Source organism: Saccopteryx leptura, chromosome 3 (assembly GCF_036850995.1).
Source record: "Saccopteryx leptura isolate mSacLep1 chromosome 3, mSacLep1_pri_phased_curated, whole genome shotgun sequence".
In the NCBI taxonomy this organism is placed as follows: domain Eukaryota; kingdom Metazoa; phylum Chordata; class Mammalia; order Chiroptera; family Emballonuridae; genus Saccopteryx; species Saccopteryx leptura.
In genome coordinates, this window is record NC_089505.1 from 122,425,254 (window position 1) to 122,451,597 (window position 26,344).

A 26,344-nucleotide genomic window follows, 5' to 3' on the forward strand; every position below is an offset into this window, starting at 1 on the left:
AAACTATACATGCTTTGGTCCCTTAGTAATCCAAAATTGACTCCCTTAGTCAATTCATAATTTCAACCTTCTGTTTTACATCATGGGAGACTTACTTTTGGTTTCCCCCTCAATCCTATATTTCTATTTGGAGTCATCCACGAGTCTTGGACTAGCCAACCTAATCAATGTTGTTCTGAATTTCATACTCTTTTCTGGTTGATTTTTTTTTTATTTGAATGAAAACCTTTTATATAATGAAAAAGCAAATTCAGTTCCGGTGATAGCCAAGTAAGGGAGATACCTTGACAATGGAGCCGTTGTTTTTGTTTTTTGTCTGTTTCTAGAATCCATGTGTCCCTCAAATTCCAATAATGTGGTGCCAAAACCTCAAGGTAGCTTGCTTTTTTTTTCAAACCATTTACTGCATTAGGATATTTATTTTGTGTTCTGCATCTGAAAATTACAATTTACGAAGGTATTACGTGTATGATTCTGTGGTTTGTCTGTCTGTCTCTAAATTCATCTTCTTCATTTCCCGGGAAACAATGCTTGTCTCTTTTCTCTTTTCTCAATATCTCATTCTCAAGGCTTTTAAAACCCCACTCTCCAGGTCACTAGTGATTGGCAGCAGCAGTAGAACAAATGCTGCTATTGCCCTTTCCCTATATTCTGAACTTTGAGGAGTTTGGGGAGTTCCTAGCTCTATCACCAAGGGCACACCTGACCCAATTTCACAGCCAGTGTCTTCCCCAAGCTCCATGTGGTGCTCAGGACCCTGTCTTGTAATTTCCCTCATCTCATAGATTTGTACTCTGCAATGAAAGAGAAGAAGTACAAAGTTATTTTTCCATTCAAGGCTGTTCTGTCCTTGCTCAATAACTCCCAAGTCCTGGTCTTTGCCCTAGTCCAGCTTCATTAGCCAGTGGCCCTCATCTGAGGCCAAAGTTCATACTACAGAGTGTTACGGGGACCATAAGTGTGTGTCCTCCTTCCTTAACACCAACATTCCATGCCCATTGAAGTCTTGTGATCCTTCTGCCCTACTGATTAAGACTTTTTGTTCTCTTTCAGATATCTTGTTCAAACCAGAGTTTACATTGACAATGTCCTGTATGAATGTATGCCTCCTGATGTATTTTATCACTGTGCAAGGTCTTCTGTATTTCAGACCAAAAGGTATTTTATTCAGATATTAAGTGCATAGAGAAGTTTTATATAAAACTATCTAAACCTGAATCTCAATGTATCCTACTACTATTTTTGCCAAAGAAGTCTCAATATCCTGAATTATTGCTCATGGTAAGCTGCATCTTTTGTCCTTTTGTGGCTCTCCAGGGCTCAGGTACTGCTGCTGTTACAGTGTCCATAATCACCAAGATCTCTTGATCTTTTCAGAACTATCGTTGCTGATTTTCCATCACTTAGAATCTCAATAATAGTAATTCTATCATCTTCCACAGACAACCAGGGATATTTAGAAAAATATTCTGAAATTGTTCAGAATATTTTCTTTTGATGGCAAGAGAAAGAAAAATAGATGAACCAATAACCAGATTTTTGGTCTTCCTGAATCTCCTTTCAATTCCCCTTTTGCTCTTCTTATGAAATTAACCTAAATAAATCTTCTCTCATCCTCATTAGAGATAGGAAATGAAGGCTTAATTTCAGGGAACTGATAGCAGGAAGTAGAGTAGGTATCAGTACATTTGAGAATGATTCCTTAAGTATTTGACCTTAGGACCTTCAGAACATGCAAGATGAATAATCAAAGTAACAGATTATGACATCTAATACTCAACATACAAATATTTCTGGAAAGAAAAGAGCTGTTGTACATTATAAGCTCTCCCAGATGGACTGGGAGATTAGGGAAGATAATTTAATCTATAGTGACATATATACAATTCACAAAGTGCCTTTTGAGAGTTCTCATGAAAATTATATTTGTCTATAATTCAGGAAACATAAGGCTAAAACAGAATAAAATTTTGAATTGTTCAGCCCTCTACCCAATTTATAAAGAACTCTACAACTTTGAATAAGTATTTATCATGTGTCAACAGATGTGGTAAATAATTTGTAGTGAATATATTACTAAATTATTTAAACAAACCTGTTCTATGGCTTTCTGGTTATAGCCAACAACTCATGGTTCCAGTCTATTTTTTAAAATGAAGAAGTTAAGGATCAGAGTTTTTGGAAAAATTGCTCAAGCTCAAACAATATATAGATATAGAACCAACATTGTAAACTAGATGTGTCAAATGCCAGCCACTTTGCTCCAACCATCATGATCTTCTTCATGTTTTACGGGTATGAAGACCATTCTTGCATTGTTGCAGTGATGGAGAGGTCACTAACTCATTAGACAGTTTGACTTATTCATTCATTCATTCACTCAGCAGATGTACACTGAATATCTCCTACTTACTAGCCACTGTTCTAGATATTGACAGTATAGGAAAGGGGAAGGGACCCAAAGTCTTTCCCTTCATAGACCTTTTTTTTTTTAATTGGGGTAACATTGGTTAATAAAATTATACAGGTTTCAGGTGTATAATTCAACATCATCTACATATTGCATTGGGTGTTCACCATCAGTAAGTCAAGTCTCCCTCCATCAGCATGTATCCCCCTTCTACCCTTTGTCACCTCCCCCATTCTCTTTTCCCTTCTGCAATCTCCACACTGTTGTCTGTGTCTGTAAGAATTTTTTTTCTTAATTCCTTTACCTTTTTCACCATAATGTGAGAAAATTCTTCCCTTTAAAAATTTCTTGTTGGTAATTGCTGGTATTTGTGTCTTAAGAAACATACAACAGCCTGACCAGGCGGTGGCGCAGTGGATAGAGCGTCGAACTGGGATGCTGAGTACCCAGGTTCAAGACCCCGTGGTGCCAGCTTGAACGTGGGCTCATCTGGTTTGAGCAAAAAGCTCACCAACTTGGACCCAATGTTGCTGGCTCAAGCAAGGGGTTACTCGGTCTGCTGAAGGCCCGCAGTCAAGGCACGTATGAGAAAGCAATTAATGAACAACTATGTGTCGCAATGCGCAACGAAAAACTAATGATTGATGCTTCTCATCTCTCTGTTCCTGTCTGTCTGTCCCTGTCTATCTCTCTCTCTGACTCTCTCTCTGTCTCTGTTAAAAAAAAAAGAAACATACAATATTTGTCTTTCTCTTACTTATTTTACTTAGCATAATATCCTCCTGGTCCATCCATGTGGAATCTAAAAACAAAGTAAATAAACAAACAAAACGAAACAGAAACAAACTCGTGGACACAGAACAAATTGATGATTGCTAGATAGGAGGGTAAAAAAGGTTAAGGGAATTCAGAAATACAAACTGACAGTTTTAAAAATAGTCATAGGGGTGTAAAGTGTATAGTTAATAATATTGTAATAACTATGTATGGTTCCAGGCTGGTATTAGACTTATAGTGGAAACCCCTCTATAAGGTATAGCAATGTCTAATCATTATGTTGTACACCTTAAAGTAGTATAATATTACATGCCAACTATAATTAAAAAAAATAAAAAATAAAAAATAAAAAACAAACATAAAGTCATGTTCCTATCTGGATTTTCTCCACATTAAGCCACGTGTTCAAAATTATTTTCCATGTATTATATGTCTCAGAATTACCCAGCAATCTTGTCATTTTCCTCGAGCAATGTTATGAATCTGTAAATAAATTTTTTTTTAAATCTAGTTTGATACAAGAAATCATGATTTAATAAGAATTGTTGTCCAGCTTTGAAATGATCTTTCTCACCCTACAGTAAGTTCCCTAGAAAACAAATATTCAAGCAAGGGTTAAATATCTGAACAACAGGGATGCGATAGAGAAGAGCCTTGCATTATAACTTAAGGTCTTTACATCTGTAAAAAAAATTGTTGGATTTCAAAGCACTTTTGTTCTCTTAGATAGCTCAGAGTTTCCAAAAACTACCACTATTTTATCTTATAAATTTTAGATCTTGGCCCTGGCCGGTTGGCTCAGTGGTAGAGCATCGGCCTGGCGTGCAGGAGTCCCGGGTTCGATTCCTGGCCAGGGCACACAGGAGAAGCGCCCATCTGCTTCTCTACCCCTCTCCCTCTCTTTCCTCTCTGTTTCTCTCTTCCCCTCCCCCAGCTGAGGTTCCATTGGAGCAAAGTTGGCCTGGATGCTGAGGATGGCTCTGTGGCCTCTGCCTCAGGCGCTAGCATGGCTCTGGATGCAACAGAGTGATGCCCCAGATGGGCAGAGCATCGCCCCCTGGTGGGCATGCCAGGTGGATCCCAGTCGGGTGCATGTGGGAGTCTGTCTGACTGCCTCCCCATTTCCAGCTTCGGAAAAATGCAAAAAAAAAAAAAAAATTTAGATCCTTAAGCACTCACAAATTACAGTACCAGAACCCTAATTTTTCTAGATCTTATTTCCAGGCTGATTACATGCTGCATGGGATAAGGAGAAGTAAGAAGAGGTCATTCTTTTAACCTTGCTCTATCCTTAGCTTAAAGTACTGTAAGCCCTGACTCCTGGCTTTATCTTCACCCACAATCCTGCCTTTCATGCCTGACTTTTGACATAGTTTGAATAGACATGGCAATGAGACCTTAAGAAGTTTCTTGTGTCTGACAAGTTGTTTTGTTATTCCAGTGTACCCCTAAAGCCTTCTGTATGGCCAGTGGCCACTGTTGTCATGGCCTGCAGGTTCTCACTGAATTTGGGAAGACAGTAAAGAAACAGTGGAGCCAGAAAATGGTGGGCCATTCTTTTATTAAAATCTCACACTGGCCAATGAGCAAACACACAGGGAAAATTCCCTTTCATTCTGGGTTCCCCAAGCCCTAACACATTCTCTGGTTCCACAACCAGGAGAATCTTCTCTGGTTCTTCCTAGAATCAAAGGCCCACCAGTCTCAGTGGAGTTTACAAAAGTCCCTCAGCTCTGGTTCCCCATCTGCACATCTTTTGTCCCTCTGCAAACTGGCTTCTTCTTCAGCACTCTGCATTCTCTCTGCTCTCTCTGTACAAAATGGCTGGGGCCACAAAGACCCCTCCTTCAGCAAACATTAGCAAAACAATGGCCCCTCCCAAGCAGGAATGCAATCTGCAATTTGCAATTAGTAGCCCTGCTCTGAGGGCAATCACACATGTGGCTGCCAAACGCCATTTTTTTTAACAGAGACAGAGAGAGGGATAGATAGGGACAGACAGTCAGGAACAGAGAGAGATGAGAAGCATCAATCATTAGTTTTTTGTTGCGAAACCTTAATTGTTCATTGATTGCTTTCTCATATGTGCCTTGACCATGGGGCTACAGCAGACCAAGTAACCCCTTGCCTGAGCCAGCGACTTTGGGTCCAAGCTGGTGAGCTTTTGTTCAAACCAGATGAGCCCGCGCTCAAGTTGGCGACCTATGGGTCTCAAACCTGGGTCCTCTGCATCCCAGTCCAATGCTCTATCCACTGCGCCACCGCCTGGTCACACGCAATGCCATTTTTTAACAATAAAAGTGAGCAAACTCAAAAAATACTAATTTTACAAACTCATTTACCCAACATCTTTCTTCCTAATTGTCTTTCTCTTTAATCTTTTTCAGTTCTACAGGATAAGTATCCCATTCTTTTTGAAATTGTGTTTGAGTGTTTACCATTCCTAATACATTCTATCATCTTTTTTGTCTACTGGAAATGCTGGAATAGAGGTAAGTGGAACTAGAAAAATGGAAAGAATCACCTATCTAATCTTGGGCCCTCTATGAGTTGGATTGGGGAACTTTAGTTTAAAAGCCCTGAGTGTGAATGTGTTGTAAAGTACTCGTACCTCAATTCTGTGGGTTTACATACAGACACCAAGTACAGATGAATTTTGAAGAGTTTTATTAAAGGAGGAGATTTATTAAATATGCCAGCCTCATATAGCTTACATGGGGCACTCTGGAAGCTCAAATCATGTGCAAGCCAAAAAATATTTCAGGGGCTGTTTATATACCCTTGATCACACATGGGCGGGGGAGAGCATGACATCATGGCACAAGCTGACAACATTTGTTCAAGGGATATAGAGAAACATTAAGACTTTCAAGGTAGCCTGACCAGGCAGTGGCGCAGTGGATAGAACATCGGACTGGGATGCCGAGGACCCAGGTTCGAGACCTTGAGATCGCCAGCTTAAGCATAGGCTCATGTGGCTTGAACAAAAGCTCACCAGCTTGGACCCAAGGTCGCTGGCTCGAGCAAGGGGTTACTCGATCTGCTGAAGGCCCACAGTCAAGGCACATATGGAGAAAGCAATCAATGAACAACTAAGGTGTTGCAATGTGCAACAACAAACTAATGATTGATACTTCTCATCTCTGTCCATTCCTGTCTGTCTGTCTCTATCTATCCCTTTTTCTGACTCTCTCTCTGTCTCTGTTTAAAAAAAAAACACAGGAAGGATGGGACAGAAAAGCCTAACCTTTCCTCCTAGAATATCAATATTAATTTTGCAGCTTCTTGGTACCTTACAACAATCTCCACTGCTTTTATTTCCTAAGTCAAATCCTTGACTTAATTTACTGATGAGCATGAGGCTGTTTTGTAGAAATATTAACTTATAACATGTAATAGATATATAACAGACAGCATTAATAGCAATACAGTTTACTAAAGAAACAAATATTACTGATTAATTTCCTATAAATTACCCAAACCTTTTTGCAATTTACATAAAACTAACTGGCTTTTATAACAATTTACCAGTAGTCAGAATTCTTAATTTTAAAACTTTTAACCTTTAGTGACAATTAAGTTGGTTTTCATTTTACCCTAGTTTCCCTTTTCCCTAAAGTCTGATTGAAAAGGGAGTCCTTAGTAAGTTTCTTCACTCATTCACTGTACTTAGACCAACCAGCTTCTGGTTTGTGGTTGGAGTAAGGCATGCTGTCTTTCTCAGGGTTAACTTACAAGGGTTAGTGGGGTCAGTCTCCGTTGTCCATGAGGGTGCCTCTGCTGGGTCTGCAGGCTTCAACTAGCTATGATGGACTCAGGCAGGTATGCCTTCTACCTTGGCAGCAGTGGGAGTGGTCAGGATCATGGTGTGTGGACCCATCCACATGAGAGTCAGTCCTTGGGTGATGTACTGGATCACTTGGCGATGCTGGAAGTGCCTCTTGGACAGTCTTTTGAACAGTTTTGCTGAGTAACCTGCAAACTCTAAAAGTACTTAAGGAAGGGGTGGTTACATTTCCTTTATGATTTGATTTATGCATTTTATTTGCCCTGAACCTTTTGGTGCCTGTGGGCACAATGTAACTTCAAATTAGCTTCCAATTAATATTGAGTTTCTTTCCTACCAGCTTTGAAACTGTGGACATAAATGCAGGCCTAACTCTAGAATGGGCAAGCTAAACCTGGAAAGAATTCTATATAGCAACTTCCTAATGATTGTTAATTATTTTATTAAAGTCTATTTCTAAATGCTTATTTGGGAAAGTTTCTTTCTTCCTGTTTTTTCTATCATTTCCTTATTTTGCTTAGTATTTAATTGGGCACAAACTAAACATTCAGATATTATGCCTTTTGTAATAGATTTTAAGTCTGGTTTCTTTAATTATTCCTTTCCTGTTGGCAAAATCTTTTTCTAATTGGATTCAAATAAACCTTTGGCAATAAGGGTCCCAAAACCCCACTGGTTTTGGGTGACATCTACTCATTTGAATTACTATGTTCTGATTTTGAGGCAAACTGGAAAAAAATATATATAATAAACAATAAGATTCAAACAGCTAATGTTAACAAATACTATAACAAGTGTCCTAATACAACAAAGTGACTAAAGCCTACTAGATTATTAAACAAAAACAAAGTTCTAACCAATATAACAGGATTCAAAATAAAATTATTAGTTACAAATGTTCTTAACATGTTAACCTAATTTCACTAAGTCTATGTTAATACCATTGCTGCTTCATATTATTTGTAATTGTAACCCAATTTTACTTCATTATGAGAAATGTCCCAAAGAGCAGGAGTTACATATATTCAGGGAAAGTCTACAAGGCACTGAAATTGTCATATTCTACACTCTACAGTTAGAGTCTAAGTTCTAATGACCATTGCTTTTAGCTGGAATTAGGAGCAGGTCCCAACCTAAAATAAGCATGGAGGCATTGAGACAAGAGGAATAAAGGAGACACTATACAACAGAAATAAGACTGTCAATACTCACAGTAGAGATCCTCGAGGGATAAATAAAACGTGAATATTAGGCAAGGCATAGTAAATGGCCTTTGTGTTTACAATAAATGAGATCAGTTTACCTGCTACTAGAAAGAAATACTCTAGGCTCGTTCACGGTGACATGAGATGAGGCCAATGATCCTGGGCACCTTTAGCCTTCAGTGGCAAGTCTCAGCAGGCTAGGCAAGGTCAGGTCACAGACAGCTGGATTAGGGCTGGAAGACTGAACCTTCCTTCTGCGGAGCAAGGGGGCAGCTTACCTTCTTGTGTTTCTTTTTCCCACAGCAAAGGCATGTCCCCTGGTGCGGGCAGAGAAGCCTGGCAGGCTTTAGCTCAATGACCTTTCTTTCCATTCTTGAAGCAGGGCCCTGATGGAATCCTATGAAGCCCCTTCGGGGCACTGGAGCCTTTAACAGTGTATGCCAAAAGCTGGTCTCTTTTGGGCTCTATTTGCCTTTTCTTTCTATTTTGGTCATTATAGACCTTAAAAGGCATGCTCAGAACATCTTGCTGAGGGGCTTAAGGGTCCTTTCCTGTCTATATAAACTATTGGAAAAAGACAAAAGCAGAGTTATTAGCTGGATTAAATAAAAGAGGGTAAAAGCTTGTAGGAGAAACAGGTTTGGTGTCTCCTTTAGGATTCCAGAATCTCTCCACTGATGAATTACTCAGTACATTAGCATTCAAAATAATTTTTAAACAAAGAGCATGATAAAGATAGATTTGCAGGAGTTCCAGGATATGACTCCTTTTCTTATATTACTTAGCATTGAACAATATTGTTTCAAAATGATAATAAATTAAACATTACATAGAAAGACATTATTAACAATTCCTAATATTTAAATCAAGATTTCAATATTACAGGGCTATAAAATAATAAATAAGAATTAGCAAAAGGACTTTGAAAGAACATATATACATTTCTAAAATGGAAAATACTTTTTACACAATAAGGGATTTTTGGCACAAACTACCCAGCCGGCAAAGAGATACTAACTCTTTTGACCCACAGTAATTTACACTATTAAGTCAACATGAGGGGCGGGATGCTTAAGGGGAAGCAGACTCCAAGGACTGGGAGTGGAATCTGCCACTTTTGCCTTTTTTTTTTTTTCCTGCCGTTTGTCTTGTATAATCCAATTTATTACCTGTAACTAACTGCCTTGTTTTGAGCAGTTAAATACAATTTACTCAAAATTACTTTCTCAATAGTGAGTTGCTTTAGCTTATAAGAGTTTTCAATTTTTCCCACAATTCCCTGAAAATTATTTTACAGCTTTTACTATTATGGCTAATGCAGTGGGTCTCTCCTATTTCTGCTGTTACTAGGCTCCTGGGGGTTCAACGGAAAAAACCTTGGCCCCTTCAGTCCTCAAGATTTAGGACCTTAGAACTTGCCTTTGCTGCTTGTAACCTGGGACATTTTATTTTCCAATGTCCTTCGTTTTTGCAATAAGCACATTGATTTCCTCCCAATAGAGCCCTAGTTCCTCTCGAATCACTTCTTTCCTCCCCTTCTTTATTTTTCTCCCTTGAGGGCCCCTTATGCTTAAAAGAGTTCATCTCTAGGAGCACTTCTACTACTACTTTAGCTATTCTTTTATCCTGTTTTACCTCAATTGTCTCCCTATTATGAAAAACTTTCCAAGCTTTTGAAATTAACTTATGTGGACTTACTCATGCCCTCAAACCCTTCTAGCTTTTGAAGTTTCTTTTAATATCTGGGGCTGTCTGAGTCACAAAAGCCAAATTAATAGCCACGCTGTTTTCTGTAGCATCTGGGCCTACGTGGGTATAGACCCGGTATGCTTCACAAAGGCATTCAAAAAATGCGGCAGGGGATTCCTGTGGATCCTGGATAATTCCAGCAACCTTTGAGAGGTTGGTGGGCTTTCGGGCTGCAGCCTTAAGTCTCTCTAAGAGATACCGGTGAAAAGTGTCCTACGAGGCTTTTCCCTCCTGGGAGTTGTAACCGCATTTAGGTCTAGTGGAGGGGAAAGCCACTCCAATTCAGTCCTTATTTTTCTCTATTGATTTTCTTCCCATATTTAATAACTAAGGCCACCAATTACAAAGTTAAAACTACTTCAGGAAAATCCAGAAATTAGTGCACTAATAAAAACAAGAAAGATAAGGCAGATAATTAACTAGTACCCAGAATAAAAAGGTGTTTGGCCCTGGCCGGTTGGCTCAGCGGTAGAGCGTTGGCCTGGCGTGCGGGGGACCTGGGTTCAATTCCTGGCCAGGGCACATAGGAGAAGCACTCATTTGCTTCTCCACCCCCCTCCTTCCTCTCTGTCTCTCTCTTCCCCTCCTGCAGCCAAGGCTCCATTGGAGCAAAGATGGCCCGGGTGCTGGGGATGGCTCCTTGGCCTCTGCCCCAGGCGCTAGAGTGGCTCTGGTCATGGCAGAGCGATACCCCGGAGGGGCAGAGCATCGCGCCCTGGAGGGCGTGCTGGGTGGATCCTGGTTGGGTGCATGCGGGAGTCTGTCTGACTGTCTCTCCCCATTTCCAGCTTCAGAAAAATACAAAACAAAAAAACAAACAAAAAAAGGTGTTTGACTATAGACATATTAATTATTACACAAGACAAGGGGAAGAAGCCAAAAGAAGAGAATAATTTCTTCAGGGGAAAAATCTAACAGGGCCCCTTGAAGCCAGAGATCCTGAATCCAAGAGGAGATATGTAGTGGAGCAGGGGAGAGGGGTCCAAACCATGAAATGTCACAAGAGATTTCTCAAAGGAACAAAAAAAAATCTGCAGTATGCACAAATCACCATTTAAGATTGCTTTTTAGTCAGAAACTTCCAATTTTGACACAAAACTCAAGCTAGGCCTTAAAAACAGACACATTTAGACAATAAACAAAGACATACACACAAACAAATGAGCACACTTTATTTCAATTAAAATAATATCAGATAATTTTGACAAAGACAAAGCTCATGGACAAGAGAAGGGCTCCCCCTTGTGGCCTCTCAGGTGCATGCAGGCTATGGCAGCAGAGATTCCTTTAAACCAGGGGTTTCTAAACAGACACATTAAAAACAAAGACTGAGATCTCGACAAATACAAAGGTGTCCCAGAAAGTCCTGAGACGGAACTGATCAGCTCAGTATCAACTCAGTTTCTACTCAGATTTCTTCCTGACAACACCACCAAATGTGGCACCACCAAGTGTCCCCCCTCAGGCTTCTCTGAGAGCACAACTAGATGCCTCCCAGATAATCCTAAGGTAGGACCAATAGACTTCCTACTAATGTCTCAGTCTTTGGAGAGTCCCTGATCCAGATAGACTAGTTTCAAACAGCAAAGTAGTTGGCCCTACATACACTGGAGTTGCAAATCAGCAAAGCCGAAGTTTTGTTCCACTTACACACTACTGGAGTTACAAATTAGTAAAGCAAAAGGGTTTGCTTTTACCTACAAGTTTCCAGAGTTTCAAATCAGCAAAACAAAAGATTTACTTTACCTACAGACTGGAGTTGCAAATTAGCAAAGCCACAAATCTAAGATTGGCCACAAATCTAAGATTGACCCTTCGTACAAGTTTCCAGAGTTCCAAATCAGCAAAGCAGGAGATCTGCCTTAGTTACACTCTGGAGTTACAAATTAGTAAAGTCATAAATCTACCATACCTACATCGTAGTCACAAACAAAGTTGACCAGTACCAGTCCCAAACAGAAAAGTAAAAGCAAGAATTCAGAGGAAAACCAGAATTTAGTAAAGCAAGAAGAGTTTCTAAATTTACCTACTTCCTTGATTTCTCTGCCAAATTGTCCAAATTGTCAAATTTGGGAACCTGGAGGTGTCTACTGGAGAACTGTCTGGACCCACAGGAAAATCAGGAGCCCTGAAATGTCTCAGGTGGTGCCTCTCCTCGAGATTCAAGCGGGTCAGGAGAGTTCATCAATTTGGGGTGTCTCTACCCGGTGATGCTAAACACCACAACCCCAGAGAGTTCATCAATTTGGGGTGTCTCTACCCGGTGATGCTAAACACCACAACCCCACGTTGGGTGCCAAATGTTGTAAAGTACTCGTACCTCAATTCCATGGGTTTACCTAGAGACACTAAGTCCAGATGAATTTTGAAGAGTTTTATTAAAGGAGATTTATTAAATATGCTGGCTGCATATAGCTTACATGGGGCACTCTGGAAGCCAAAATCATGTGCAAGCCAAAAATATTTTAGGGGCTGTTTATATACCCTTGATCACACATAGGTGGGGGAGAGTATGACATCATGGCACAAGCTGACATTTGTTTAGGGGATATATGGAAACATTAAGACTTTCAAGGTGACACAGTCAAAGATGTTTACAAATCTTTTAGGGTTCATCTTTCCTCACTAGCCTAGGGATATGTTACTCTCAGGATTCCAGGAAGGGGGAGATACCTCTATCAATGTAAGGTGGTATGTAAATTCTGTCTCCCATTGAAAGATAAGAAGTTTCTCGGTTAACCTTTATTTTAGATTTAAAACTAGATTACTCATTGTTCTTGCAAGCTAGAAATTTCTACATTCTTCTCCCTCCCCTCTGCACAGGAAGGATAAGACAGGAAAGCCTAACTTTTCCTCTTAGAATATCAATATTAATTTTTCAGCTTTTTGGTACCTTACAACAAATGTGCTCTTGGATGCAAATATTAAGAAACTGTGAGTGAGTGACCTTTGTGCAAACACAAAAGAATACATGTGAATAGGCTTTAGGAAGTTGGCCTAGAGGTAAAAATTGCCACTTGCTTTGTGCTTGTTAATTAGCAAAAAAAAAAAAAAAGAATGTACTGACCAGAAACTAGCCCTTTTTTCATCTCAGCAAGAAGTCCAGCCCTGGCTGGTTGGTTCAATGGTAGAGCATCAGCCCAGTGTATGGAAGTCCTGGGTTCGATTCCCAGTCAGGGCACACAGGAAAAGTGCCCATCTGTTTCTCCACCATTCCCCCTCTTCTTCCTCTCTCTCCCTCTCTTCCCCTCCTGCAGCCAAGTCTCCATTGGAGCAAAGTTGGCTCGGGTGTGGAGGATGGCTCCATGACCTCTGCCTCAGGCACTAGAATGGCTCCTGTTGCAGTGGAGCAATGCCCTAGATGGGCAGAGCATCACCCCCTGGTGAACATGCTGGCTGGATCCCAGTCAGGCACATGCGGGAATCTGTCTGACTGACTCCCCACTTCTAATTTCAAAAACACACACACACACACACACATGCACAGACGCACGCACACGCACACACACACAAGTCCATTAGTCATTCTTTCCCCTTACTGCCTCATCTCCCTTTTCTGTAATCCTGTTACCTTTGTTCTTATAAAAAGTTTTCTGCTTATGATCAATAAAAGCTGTGTGAGAAAGGGACTGAAGAGATTTTTGTCTCCCTTGAATGCCTCTCCCTCTTCTCTTGACAATAGTTTGTGTCTTGAGCATGTTTTTTCATGTGACATTGGTAGTTCCTAGAGGCCTGGAGGACTACATTTTTCAGTCATGTCTTTTCTGGCTAGTGCCATTTACTAAAAGTTATTTTGATAAAACTGGGTGATCTTTGTAGCAGCAATAGGAAGAGTAGGGTTTAGGACACATATCAGAGTCTTCAGATTCTGTTTCCTGAACTGTTTGATGTCTGGAGTTTTAGGCTGTACTGATGGTTGAACTTCTGCCATCACTCATGGCAGTTGCTCATGCACCAAGGGAAAAGGTACATTTCTTCAGGTCTTATGATCATTTCATTCAAAATTATCAAGTCCAGACGTCATTTGCAAAACACAGTTACTGATATCACCTATAAGTTGGCTCTAAAGCCATGATTCAAAAGCATTTTTGGCCTGACCTGTGGTGGTGTAGTGGATAAAGCCTGGACCTGGAATGCTGAGGTCGCCGGTTTGAAACCCTGCACTTGTCTGGTCAAGGCACATGTGGGAGTTGATACTTCCTGTTCCTCTCTCTCTCTCTCTCTCTCATTCTCCTCTCTAAAATGAATAAATAAAATATATTTTAAAAGCATTTTTGAATTATAGATCTTCTTTGAAAAATTAATGAAAAAATCTGAAAGCATAATTTTACTTATTTTATTTCCTATTGAGTTTCAACAGTATTGAAAGCTATCATTTTACCCTCTTTGTGTGTGTGTGTGTGACACAAAGAGAGAGAGAGAGAGAGAGATAGGGACAGAGAGACAGAAAGGAAGAGAGATGAGAAGCATCAATTCTTCATTGTGGCACCTTAATTGTTCATTGATTGCTTTCTCACATGTGCCTTGACCAGGGGGCTACAGCAGACCAAGTGATCCCTGCTCAAGCCAGCAGCTGTGGGCTCAAGCTGGTGAGCTGTGCTCAAACCAGATGAATTTATGCTCAAGCCGGCGACCTTGGGGTTTTGAACCTTGGGGTTTTGAACCTGGGTCTCAGTCCAATGCTCTATTCACTGCACCACTGCCTGGTCAGGCTCATTTTACCCTTTGACTGTATCTTTAGATGCTATTTACAAGTATGTTATACTACACCATGTTATGATAGCATGTAAGAAAATTTAGCAATACCTTTCATTCATTTGTAGTTACTGGGAAGTATTTATATAGGACAATGCCTAAGTAAGGAAAAGAATCACTTTCTTATTTGCTTAGGCTTTTTCAAATTTATTACATACTTCTGAATTGGCCCCAAACAAAGTCAAGGGTATATACTTGCATCTCCAGTTAAAAACCCACTCCTCAAATCTTATAAAAAATGAACTGAAAGGGCCCTGGCCCGTTGGCTCAGTGGTAGAGCGTCGACCTGGCGTGCGGGGGACCCGGGTTCGATTCCCGGCCAGGGCACATAGGAGAAGCGCCCATTTGCTTCTCCACCCCTCCCCTCTCCTGTAAATCTATTCGAATATTCTTTGTGACTTAAGTTCTTTAAAAACCCTAGTTGAAGCCTGACCAGTGGTGGCACAGTGGATAGAGTGTCAACCTGGGACAATGAGGTCCCAGGTTTGAAACCCTCAGGTTGCTGGCTTGAGCGCAGGCTCATCCAGCTCAACATGATCCCATGGTTACTGGCTTGACCTCAAGGCTGCTGACTTGAACAAGGGGTCACTATTGGAATCCATGGGAGTCTGAAAAGACCAGAGTAGCAGGCTTTATTGAAAGGAAGAAAGGAACCCTGCTGGGCTGACTTGCAAGGGGAGTTGTATGCCAAGAACAGCCTGGGTCTAGGTTTTAAGGGTTTTTGGGAGAGGGAGTGAGGTGGGTCGTGGGCATTGGCCCATTGGCTGCTGGTCCAAGGAGGGTCTTTTATGGAATTTTTCCAGGACTTTTTGGCTTGTGACATCAGACATTCCTTTGTGGTTTGTCATCTCCTGCAAAGCCTGAAACAGACTTACTGGCAGGGTTAAAGAAATGAAACCTAAGATTCCTGACTATTTTATATATATATATATATATATATATATAGAGAGAGAGAGAGAGAGAGAGAGAGGTTCCTAGAGAGGCCTCAAGGAAAAGGGATGGAAGTCATTATCTTCTGTAACTTCTTCCTGCCGAGTAGGGGCAGTGAAGGGTTATGGCTTCTCTAAGGATTACTCTCAGTGAGGGGTAGAGAGATGCAGTAATGGCTTCTTGTCAGGTAGGGGTGTATTTATAGGGTTCCAGATTTTTTTGTTTTGCGAGGGCAGATTTCAGGGTTGGTGTGTACGGTTAGATAGATTTTTTCCAGTTTTCTGATTGGCGAAGGTCTGCATGTGGTTATGTAAGAAACTAGTGAACAAACGTAAGAGGTAGGGTCCAAAAGTTAGAAAAATAAATAGGAGAGTGAGTCGGCCAATGAAAGGCAATAGTCAAGACACCCAGTTTGTGCGCAACCACTGATTCCATGACTCGGTTTGTGTTTTACGAATTCACTGGGCTTCAGAGAGAAAGAGAGAGAGAGAGAGAGAGGGAATAAGACAGGGCAGTGGCCAGTCCTCCTACCCCTAGACCTATTTTTATAGAGATTTTTAAAACAAAAAGTAGAGGAATTACCTGTGTAGCTTTTATGGTCTTTAGATTGATGGGTAGTGTACTAGGAACTAAAAGAGGCTCATGGAGTGGGATTAGGTTGATATTTGGGGTGAGATAGATTAGGGTACAGGTTTCTGTCCAATTAGTAGGGAGACACATGTAGCTGTTGGTCCCACACAAGTAAAAAGTCCCTGATTGGATGATACAAGATGAGAGGTGGATAGAGAATTGATGAACAAGGGGTTGGTTTTGTTTCTCTGTTTCTGAGCTCCAGATAATCAGGGTGGAGGAAAGAGCCACCCCAATAAGTGGGGAGAATAGAGGATTGTTAGCTAGGGTGACTAATTAAACATTCTTTGAAAACTAATTTTCTGACTGTTTAAATTCTTTTTCTCTGTACAAATCTCCTACAACCTGCACAAACCTACAACTTACTTAAACCCTCAACTTTCATAAACTTTCTTATTCAGAAATAACTGGCTTTTATAACTACTTGTTTTTTCCTGGTTTTTTTTTTTCCCAAAAGTATTTCCATACCTTATACTTTCTATTATCAAAACCATACAATTTCTTTCTATTCAGAACTCTTGATTTAAAAAATTTTTAACATTTAGTGATAATTAAGTTGATTTTTTTACCCTAGTTTTTCACTTCCCAAAGTTTAATTAAAAGAGTCCTTAGTTTCTTCATATATTTGCCATACATAGACCAACCAGCTCCCTGTTTGTGGTTGAAGTAAGGCATGATGTTTTTCTACTTTAGCAGCAGTGGGAGTTGTCAGGATTGTGGTGTGTGGACTTGTCCACATGAAAGTCATTCCTTGGGTGATGTAATGCTGAAAGCACTTCTTGGACAGTTTTTGAACAGTTTATTGAGTAATCTGTAAGTACTTAGGGAAAGGGTGGTTACACTTCTACACTTTGTAGCTAGAGTTTAAGTCCTAGTGAGTGACCACTGCTTCTAGCTGGAATTAGCAGCAGGTCCCAGCCTACAATAGGCATGGGGCATTGAGACAAGAGAAATAAGGAAGTCACTATACATTAAATAAAGCAACAAAATCACACTGTCAATACCCACAGTAGAGACCTTTGAGGGATAAATAAAACTCAAATATTCAGGCAAGCCATAGTAGATGGTCCTTGTGTTTACAAGAAATGAGATCAGTTTATCTGCTATTTGGAAGAAATACCTTAGGTTTGTGAACAATGTCCTTGGGCCTTCAGTGGCAATTCCCAGCATGCTGGGCAAGGTCAGGTCACAGGTAGCTGGAGCAGGGTTAGAAGAGACTGAACCTTCCCTCCATGGAGCAAGGGGGCAGCTTACCTTCTTGTGTCCCTCTTTCCAGCACAAAGATGTGTCCCTGGTGGGGTTGGGAAGCCTGACAGGCTTCAGTTCAATGACCTTTCTTTCCACTCTTGAAGCAGGGCCCTGATGGAATTCTATGAAGCCCTTTAGGGTGCTACAGCCTTTAAGAGCATATGCCAAAAGCTGGTATTTCCTGACCTCTTTTGGGCCTTATTTGTCTTTTCTGTTATTCCCTTGGCCATTATAGACCTTAAAAGCCATGCTCAGAAGATCTCACTGAGGGGCTTGACTAAGAGAGTAAAATTGGGAATCCAGTGTCTAAAGAAACCTATTAGACTGAGGAAAGAAAGGATTTGATTTGTGGTGATAAGTGGTTGGAGACTGCGGAGGGTCTGAGTTAGATTTAGGGTGAGACTTCAGGTGGTGGGGGTTAAGTGATGCCCAGATAGACTATGGACTAAGACTGAAGTTGAGCCTTAGCAGAGAAGATACAATATCCCTTCATGGTGAGGAAGTTAAGAAGGGTGGCGGTGTGTCTCCTTGAGACAGGTAGGGAGGGGCTGCAGAGGAGTAGGTTATTTACATATTGTAAGAGAGTACTAGTTTTGAGATTGCATGCTGCTAAATTCTGAGCTAGAAACAGGTGTGGGTTGTTTTTGAACCCCTAGGGTAGGACAGTCCATGTAAGTTGCTGGGCTGCATTAGTGTCTGGGTCAGTCCAAGAAAAGGTAATCAGAAAGTAAGAGTCAGGGTGTAGAGGAATGGTAAAGAAGGCATTCTTGAGGTCTAGGACCATGAAGTGAGTGGTGTCTGAGGGAATGTGTGACAATAATGTGTAGAGATTAGGGACTACTGAATGGAGGGGAACTACTGCCTCATTGATTAGGTGTAAGTTTTGTATGAGGTGATAAGCCCCTGAAGGTTTTTGAACAGAAAGGATGGGGGTATTGCAGGGAGAGTTTGTGGGATGAGTAAGCCTTGATTTAAGAGGCAGGTAATTATTGGTTTAAGGCCTTAGAAACAGACACAGTTACACATTAAATAAAGATTTTACATATAAATAGAGATAGTAGGGAGTTGTCAGCATAGAGGAGAGGAAGAGAAGAAGCATATGGATGGACAACATGAACAGCTAGATGGAAAGAAGGGTCAGAATCTGTAGGAGGAGGAAGAGGAGTTTGAAGTGCTGGTGGTGGTGCACCATGGTCAGAGGAGTTAAAAAGATTAGAGCTCTGAGGAGAGGGGAGGGAATGAGGGGGAGTGGAAGGCACAGTTGCAGTCTCTGAGGAGGGGGAAGGATGGATAAAGGGATGGCTGAAGCTGGTGGGGAGGGGAGAGACACAGCCAAAGCCGGTGGGGAGGGGGAAGAGACAGGCACTGCCACCAGAGCCACAGCTTCTAAGGAGGGAAGAATGGGTCAAAGAAGAAGAAAAAATAGAGCCACCCATCTGTCAGGAGGGAGGAGGGGTTTAAGAACACAGTGGAGAAGGGAGGGGCCCTTGGCAAGCAGGGGAGGAGAAAGAGAGAATGGTATTTGCAAGTGAATGAGAAACAGGATTCTGTGAAGAGAGGGGAGTTTCTGGAGGGAAGAGACTCAAGTGAAAGAGATTTGCAGAGGGACCAGAGAGGGGTCCCAGGGGAGGGGCGCCCCCAGAGGTCAAGCAGGAGGGGGAGAGAATTGGGGGTCTGCAAAGAAGGAAAGATTAGGAGTGGAGATTTTAGGTGAGGTTTCTCTGGCCAAAAACGGCCTGCGTGTAGAACAGGTGGCATAGAGATTAAGGACAGGAGTGAAGGGAGAAGAAAGCCTGCATGTGAGGAATTTCTGAGTCCAGTGGCAGAAATTATCTAGATCCTGGAGAATGTTAATATCAAAAGTTCCATTTTTGGGCCAGTGGTCTCTGAGGATCGGGACTGGGAGGAGCCCATGTGGACAGAGAATAGAGAAAGAGTCCTCTGACTCTTTCAACTATTCTTTATACTGAATGTGGAAAATGAGAAGGCTGATTATCACTGGGAACCTTGCTTTCAAAAGAGAATGGAGCGCCTGACCTGTGGTGGCGCAGTGGATAAAGCGTCGACCTGGAAATGCTGAGGTCGTCGGTTCAAAACCCTGGGCTTGCCTGGTCAAGGCACATATGGGAGTTGATGCTTCCTGCTCCTCCCCCCTTCTCTCTCTCTCTCTTCTTCCTAACATGAATAAAAAAAACAAAACAAAAAACAAACAAAGAAAAAAATGGAGCAACCTGGCTAGGCACCTAGACTTTCAGGAAAGTCCATGTTTCAGGCTGCCTGGAATAGAGACTTCCCAATTAGCGACCCTGAGAAGAGAAAGAGTGAGAGTGAGAGACAAATAGAGGCCTACCAGAGATGGGAAAGAGCAGAAATTCCTTACCTTCTGGTCCAGCAGGGGTTCGAGACAGGATCAGATCACTGGCCAATCAACCTACGTTCACACAGCCAAACAGAATCAGGGAGTTAGCCTGGCATGAGCTGCCGCTGCCCACTGCTTCCCTGGTAGTAGTTTGGCTGGTGAAGAGGATCGTCCAGGCATCTGGTACCCTGTCCCAGGTTTCAGCACCAAATGTTAGAATCCACGGTAGTCTGAAAAGACCAGAGTTACAGGCTTTATTAAAAGGAAGAAAGGAACCCTGCCAGGCTGACTTGCAAGGGAGAGTCACGTGCTAAGCATAGCCTGGGACCTGGGTTTTAAGGGGGCTTTTGGGGGGGGGGTAGGAAGGGTCATGGAGCATTTAATTGGCTGCTGGACAAAGGATTGTCTTTTATGGAAGTCTGCCAAGACTTCTCGGATTGTGACATCAGACATTCCTTTGTGGCTGGTCATCTGCTGCGAGCCCTGAAACAGACTTACTGGCAGGGTTGAAGAGATGAAACCTAAGAGTCACTAGGCTGGTTTGACCCCTGCAGTCGAGGCATGTATGAGAAACAACCCAAGAAATCCAAAATAATGCAAATATGATGAGTTGATGCTTCTCATCTCTCTCCTTTTCTCTCTCTCTCTCTTTCAAAACAAAAACAAAAAACCCAGTTGGCTATTTCTCTTTATGTTGTATTATCACTTGGCCTTGTAAACAACAGCAGACATAGAAAGACTAAGTGGATGTCTTAGTCCATGCAGGGTGCTATAACAAAAGCCACAGATTGGGTAGCTTATAAACAACAGAATTTACTCAATTATGAAAACAGATGAAATGATTAGATTTAATGATTGAATTTAAAGGAAGGAAGAATGGAAATATATAGATAGAAGAGATTGGTCAAATAAGCACAAGATAATGTTAGAAATTTGAATCATCAATAAGCAAAAGGGATAATATGTTTAAGTAGAATTATTTCCAGAAGGATAGATTAAAAGATTTAAATCTTATCATGCACTTTTTGCAAGAGGAACATTCAAGTCTAAGCATAATTTATTAAGTACAAAGTGAATCAATACCTTAAATACTCTCAGGAAATAAAACAAGTACGTTGGAGCACCTTTACAATTTTTCTCTGTTGAGTTACTAGTATAGGCATTGAAGATTTTAATTGTATGATCTTGAAGCCTCTTAAGGGTTATTATAATTGTTTTACATAGCATTATCTATTTATATTTATCCATATATTTACAATTTTTTATATTTATTCTTTCTTGCATATCAGAATTTTTCAAACATACTATGTCTCATGTTATTTTTTTCTCATGTTATTTTTTAAAATCATTTTCTGTCCTGCAAATATTTTCAACTTGTCTTTTTCAATTTTTGAAAAATATATGTGTATTTTATAATATTCTGTCTCATAACCTAAAATGGTTTAGCAACTATTTCTGATTTCTGCTTACTGTGGTCTTTACAACTCTAATTCATTTCACAGATATTTAATAAGGGCCTAATCTACATGTGCTAGGCACATTTTTTAAATACTGGGATTGAGCAAAAAAATATCCTGACCTTCTGCAGCTTATATTTTAGTGGTAATGTTTGGCATTAATGAAATGCAAACTACAATCTCTAACCTCTGTATAGGTCCTTATAGGGTCTTGTCACAAGGACTGCATTTGAAAGATTTGAATTTAGTAATCATAGCTTTTTTATCTTAGTCTGTCCATTTGTTACTTAAGTGGATTGAACTTGAGTGCCTTCAATATCATGATTATATCCAGTGCACATTGCATATTCAAGTTTTCTTTTCTACCTCTGAGCTGAAATTACAAACAATTTTGTTTTATTCAAATTCTCAGAAGTCCAATCTATTATCTCTATAACCTTTCTAAACCATTCTGCCTCTCCAGCTCCTAACCAAGGGTATGAAAGCACGTGAGAGCGTGTTCTCAGTTACCTGTGGATACATGAGTAGACGCCTCGCAGTTTGCACTTATGGCTCAGCACCTCATGGCTCAGATGAACTATCAAGTCTTATCCTATCATAAAGCCTGGAGTTGCTATCCCAAATTAGGCTCAGGAAAAAAATTAAATGAGGGCTAGAAGGCAGATTTTCCTTTGTGAACTTGCCCTCTTCCCTTTGTTAAGTGGGATATGTTTTCTTTATCTGTTCATCTTTTCCAGTCTCTATTTGGTTTTATTTTAAAATATGTACTATTTTTTAAATCTTTTTCTCTCTTTTGCAGTCTTTGGTCTGGATGACTTAGCCCTATTCTATAGTACTTGGACGCATGATATGGTTGTGATCCTGACTACACTGATGATATTTTTCACCCTACTCATTTTTGGTCTACTTTATACCCTGAGAGGTAAGTGAGATGGTGAGGGTGGGAGATCTGATGATGTTATCTCCTCTACCTCCACCTGAATCCCTATGTCTTTAAACTGCACACTGAAACTCCTGTTATAGGATCAAATAAGCTCTGGAAAAAGGAAAAGGAATCTTGGGTTATCCATATTTTTTTTTCTACACCAGCAAGCAGAATGAGGACATTTTAGAATTTACCTCATGCCTTGCTAAGTGCTTATTCCACTAAATTCCCAAATCCTTCTTCACTGATAAAAGAACACATAAGTGTGGGAGTAAGGCTTTTACCATCTACATTAAAGACTCAGTGGCAACAGAGAAAGACTTCAGCCCCACCATACTTAGCTGTTGACCAATTAATTGTTGTAAGTTTGCTGCAGATTCACAAAAAATATTCTTTTTGACATTTTGATGGCACTTTTCCTTCAGCTAAAACTTATGATCTGGTAATAAAGGCTCATGTATGGAGATACCATCCATATCATGTGTAATTCCCCTGTAAGAGTCAGTATCAGTAAAAAGAAAGAGCAGATGTGATGACTTAAAAGCTACAGCAACCAGTGCAGACTTATTTGATACCTTTTGAATGCCTAGACCAGTGGTGAGATTCAAATAATTTAACAACTGGTTCTCTGCCCTAATGACCGTTTTAACATAAAAAACAATATACTGTAAAGTAGTTTATTATTTAATGCTTATAAGAACAATAAAAGAAGTCCACAAAACTAGATTATGTTATAAGAGTTTTAAAATATTAAATAATACCTGAAAAAAACAATAAAACTGTTATTTAAGAGATTTCCATATTGCTTCTTGGTTGACATTCTCATTTGCAATTTTTCTCACCTATGGACGAAATGAGCATTACAATAGGCGCTTAGAATACACTGTTGGGCAGATGGATGTTAAAAAAGAGTAAGGGATGTAAATTTGTGATTGCCACATTGGGCTGTTGACCAGGCACCCACCTGAGAGAGAACCCTGATTACAAGTGCCATTTTAGCAACCGGCTTGGTTGTTAAAACATACTCAACAACAACATACTCAACAGAAAATGAGGTATCGGTTCTGCCAAACTGGTGTGACTGACTGAATCCCACCTTTGGCCTAGACTCCAATTCTTAATTAATTTCTCAATCATCGTTCTTGTCTGTGATTAATAAATCAATGTAGTTCATTTAAGGACCTGGGGTTATACAGTGAGAAAGAATAGAGACCACATCTAAGCTTCATACTCTCTCCTTCCAGGCCAGTGAATAAAAATCCCACTTACTGAAACGTGTATCATTTTGCTTTAAGTTTGATATTTAATTCTAGAGGTTTTTCCCACCACATGGGTCATAGGTACTTAAATTTTAGTCTCTTTTGTAAGTATTTCTTTTCACTATGGATACTGAGACTAGAAAACAGTGAAGACATTTAGGCAGAGTTACCAAATCTGAATTCTTGCATTATTTACTAACCACTTATTACACCAACAATATTCTCATGGGAAATGATGAATGTAGATGTGGCTAAGAAAATTGCCACTTCTTAGTGTAAGGTATTTTTCCCCGCCGAGAAGGAAGGAACGGGGCCGGAGCCGCAAAGTGTGGAATAATAAACGGCTTTATTGAGTACAGAGCGCACACCCCGCCCGGCAAGGTTCCCTGGCCCCGAGGAAAGAAACATGGAGGCTAGGGAAGTTGCAAAGATTAAACCGCGTGGCAGATATTTAAAGGGTCCCTCTAGGGAGGTGGAGCTACTATGACGTGGTGAAATTTCACTGGCTGGCAGACGACCGCTTCTTTCCAAATGGTTCCTGGGAAGCTTCCTTTGGCGGGCTTGATTGTGGGTGGTCCTAGCCAAAGTGGGCGGGTCTGAGTTCCCCACGCGACCATGCCCCATTATCCACCGACCTTACACTTAGTATTAAAAACTTTCTCCAAAAAGAGTTAAACTTCAATAAGTGAGATTGATCCTACTGCCATTTAAATTTAAGTTAAATCTCAGGCCATAAACTAAAATGGCACCATATAACTTAGGTCAATAAGTTCAATAAAGACTTACCCTGTGGATTTTATCACTCCCATTGCAAAGGGAAGCTCATACAAACAGGGCAAGTTTTCAGAAGGAGAAGCAGGATAAGAGCATGAAAGGCCAGACAAATATGTGTTTGCCCCAATAGCGGTTACTATTTAGGTTCTGCTTTCTGCTAGAGAAGATAATGAAAGCACAAGAGGTATTATACAGTACAAATAATGAACAAATTCCATGAGTCACATGCCAACAGAAAAGAGCAGAAGTAACAGCGTAAGAGCCAGAGAAGGGCTGTACTCATTCCAATACGGCTCATTTTATCTCCTTGCCACTGCTCAGGAGTTTCCTTTCTGCCTGAAAAAGAATCAGACAAATTCCAAATTGGTTGTAATTTGGTGGTGTTCAAATACCCACTCATGCCCTAAACCCTTGAATCAGGGTTTTCTTTTTTGAGCAGTATGAAAGCATGAGTCTTATCCTGGCTTGTTTCTATCTAAGCAAGCAATTACAAAAGTATCAGGCTTCCTTTTCTTGGACTCTGATTGTCAAAAAAATGAGTCATAGCTGTGTTAAGTGAATTAACATTTTACTGCCACACCTGTTCTCTTTCAGAGAACTAAAACCAAATGACCCAGTTATCATTTAACTTCCTTCACAAATATATTGTAACTATCCTAATGTGGATTTGAACTCTGTCTTGGGAGAGACTCCACTCTGTTATCTGCCAAGCTTATAGTAGGCAGCTCTCAACTTTTGTGTCTCATATTATATTTAAGCCAATATCTTTGCTTTGAATAACATACGTAACTTTAAAAAAAATATATTGTTAATACTCGTTCCTGCTCCAGAAGTTAACTCTAAAAACAATATCAAGGATGTTCTTTTCTTTCTCCAATTCTGTTCTGTCTAGAAAATATATATATATGTATATATATATTTTTGTTTGTTTGTTTGTTTGCTTTTTGTATTTTTTTTAAATTTTTTATTTTATTTATTCATTTTACAGAGGAGAGAGAAAGGAAGAGAGAGAGACAGAGGGAGAGAGAGACAGAGAGAGAAGGTGGGGAGGAGCTGGAAGCATCAACTCCCATATGTACCTTGACCAGGCAAGCCCAGGGTTCCGAACCGGCGACCTCAGCATTTCCAGGTTGTTGGGCAGATAAAATGTATTATGCTCACTTTGTTAAAATGGTGCTGCCCACGTGAGGCTGTCGCCCAGGTGATATTGTGTGTTGAGAATCCTTGTAGCCTGGGGCTTGGTTTTGGGATTAAGCCTTTCCCACCCTTTTTGATGTAGGGTGGTACAATCCAATCATGCCTCAGAGAAGTGACTTTGTATTAGGGACTTCCCTACTTTGTATATTGGATTAGAGGTTGTGAAGCTACAATATAAAGTGGGGGCAGAACGGGAGTTTGCTCTCTTGGTTCCTGGGATGATTAGCATGAGAGAGCAGAGGGAGCAGAGCAGAGAGCAGAAAGAGGCCATGTGGCCAGGAGAAGCAGCCAAGATGGCAGAGTGCTGAGTGAGATGCCAGTTTGTGCAGAGTTTGTATCTGGGATAAGGAAGGAGATGGGGAACTGAGGAGAATAAGGCTGGTGAGCTAGAAACCTTTGATTCTAGGAAACTCGGATAAGTCAGTAGCTTTGTGAGCACTGAATGTGAGTGGGTTTTGGAGCCCAGTGTGTATTTTTACTTGCCCGCCGGGTGCAAGCTAGGATTAAAGACTATGGCCCACCAGTTTGTGGCTCCATTGTTTCTTTACCGACTGTCTGAATCCAGTGCGAACCTGCATGGGCCAGGAGGCTGCTGTGTTGGTGACCCTGGCCTTAGATACTGGCTTTACACAGGTCGACACTTTATCCACTGCGCCACCACAAGTCAGGCTGTTTTTTGTATTTTTTTGAAGTTGGAAACAGGGAGGCAGACAGACTCCCGCACACGCCTGACCGGGATCCATCCGGCATGCCCACCAGGGTGCGATGCTCTGCCCATCTGGGGCATTGCTCTGTTGCGACCAGAGGCAGAAGCCACAAAGCCATCCTAGCGCCTGAGGCAGAGGCCATGGAGCCATCCTCAGTGCCTGGGCCAACTTTGCT

At 40.8% G+C, this 26,344-nt stretch overlaps 1 protein-coding gene across 1 annotated transcript in view; it reads left to right on the forward strand.

Annotated features, from left to right (window-relative positions):
* LOC136397661 (selection and upkeep of intraepithelial T-cells protein 1-like) overlaps positions 1-26,344 on the forward strand; it is a 98,423-nt gene that overhangs the window by 66,525 nt on the left and 5,554 nt on the right. Inside the window, exons 7-9 of the mRNA XM_066372166.1 lie at positions 1,054-1,158; positions 5,575-5,679; positions 22,107-22,229. Of these exons, the coding sequence (XP_066228263.1) occupies positions 1,054-1,158; positions 5,575-5,679; positions 22,107-22,229 (333 nt within the window). The remainder of the gene's footprint in view (positions 1-1,053; positions 1,159-5,574; positions 5,680-22,106; positions 22,230-26,344) is intronic.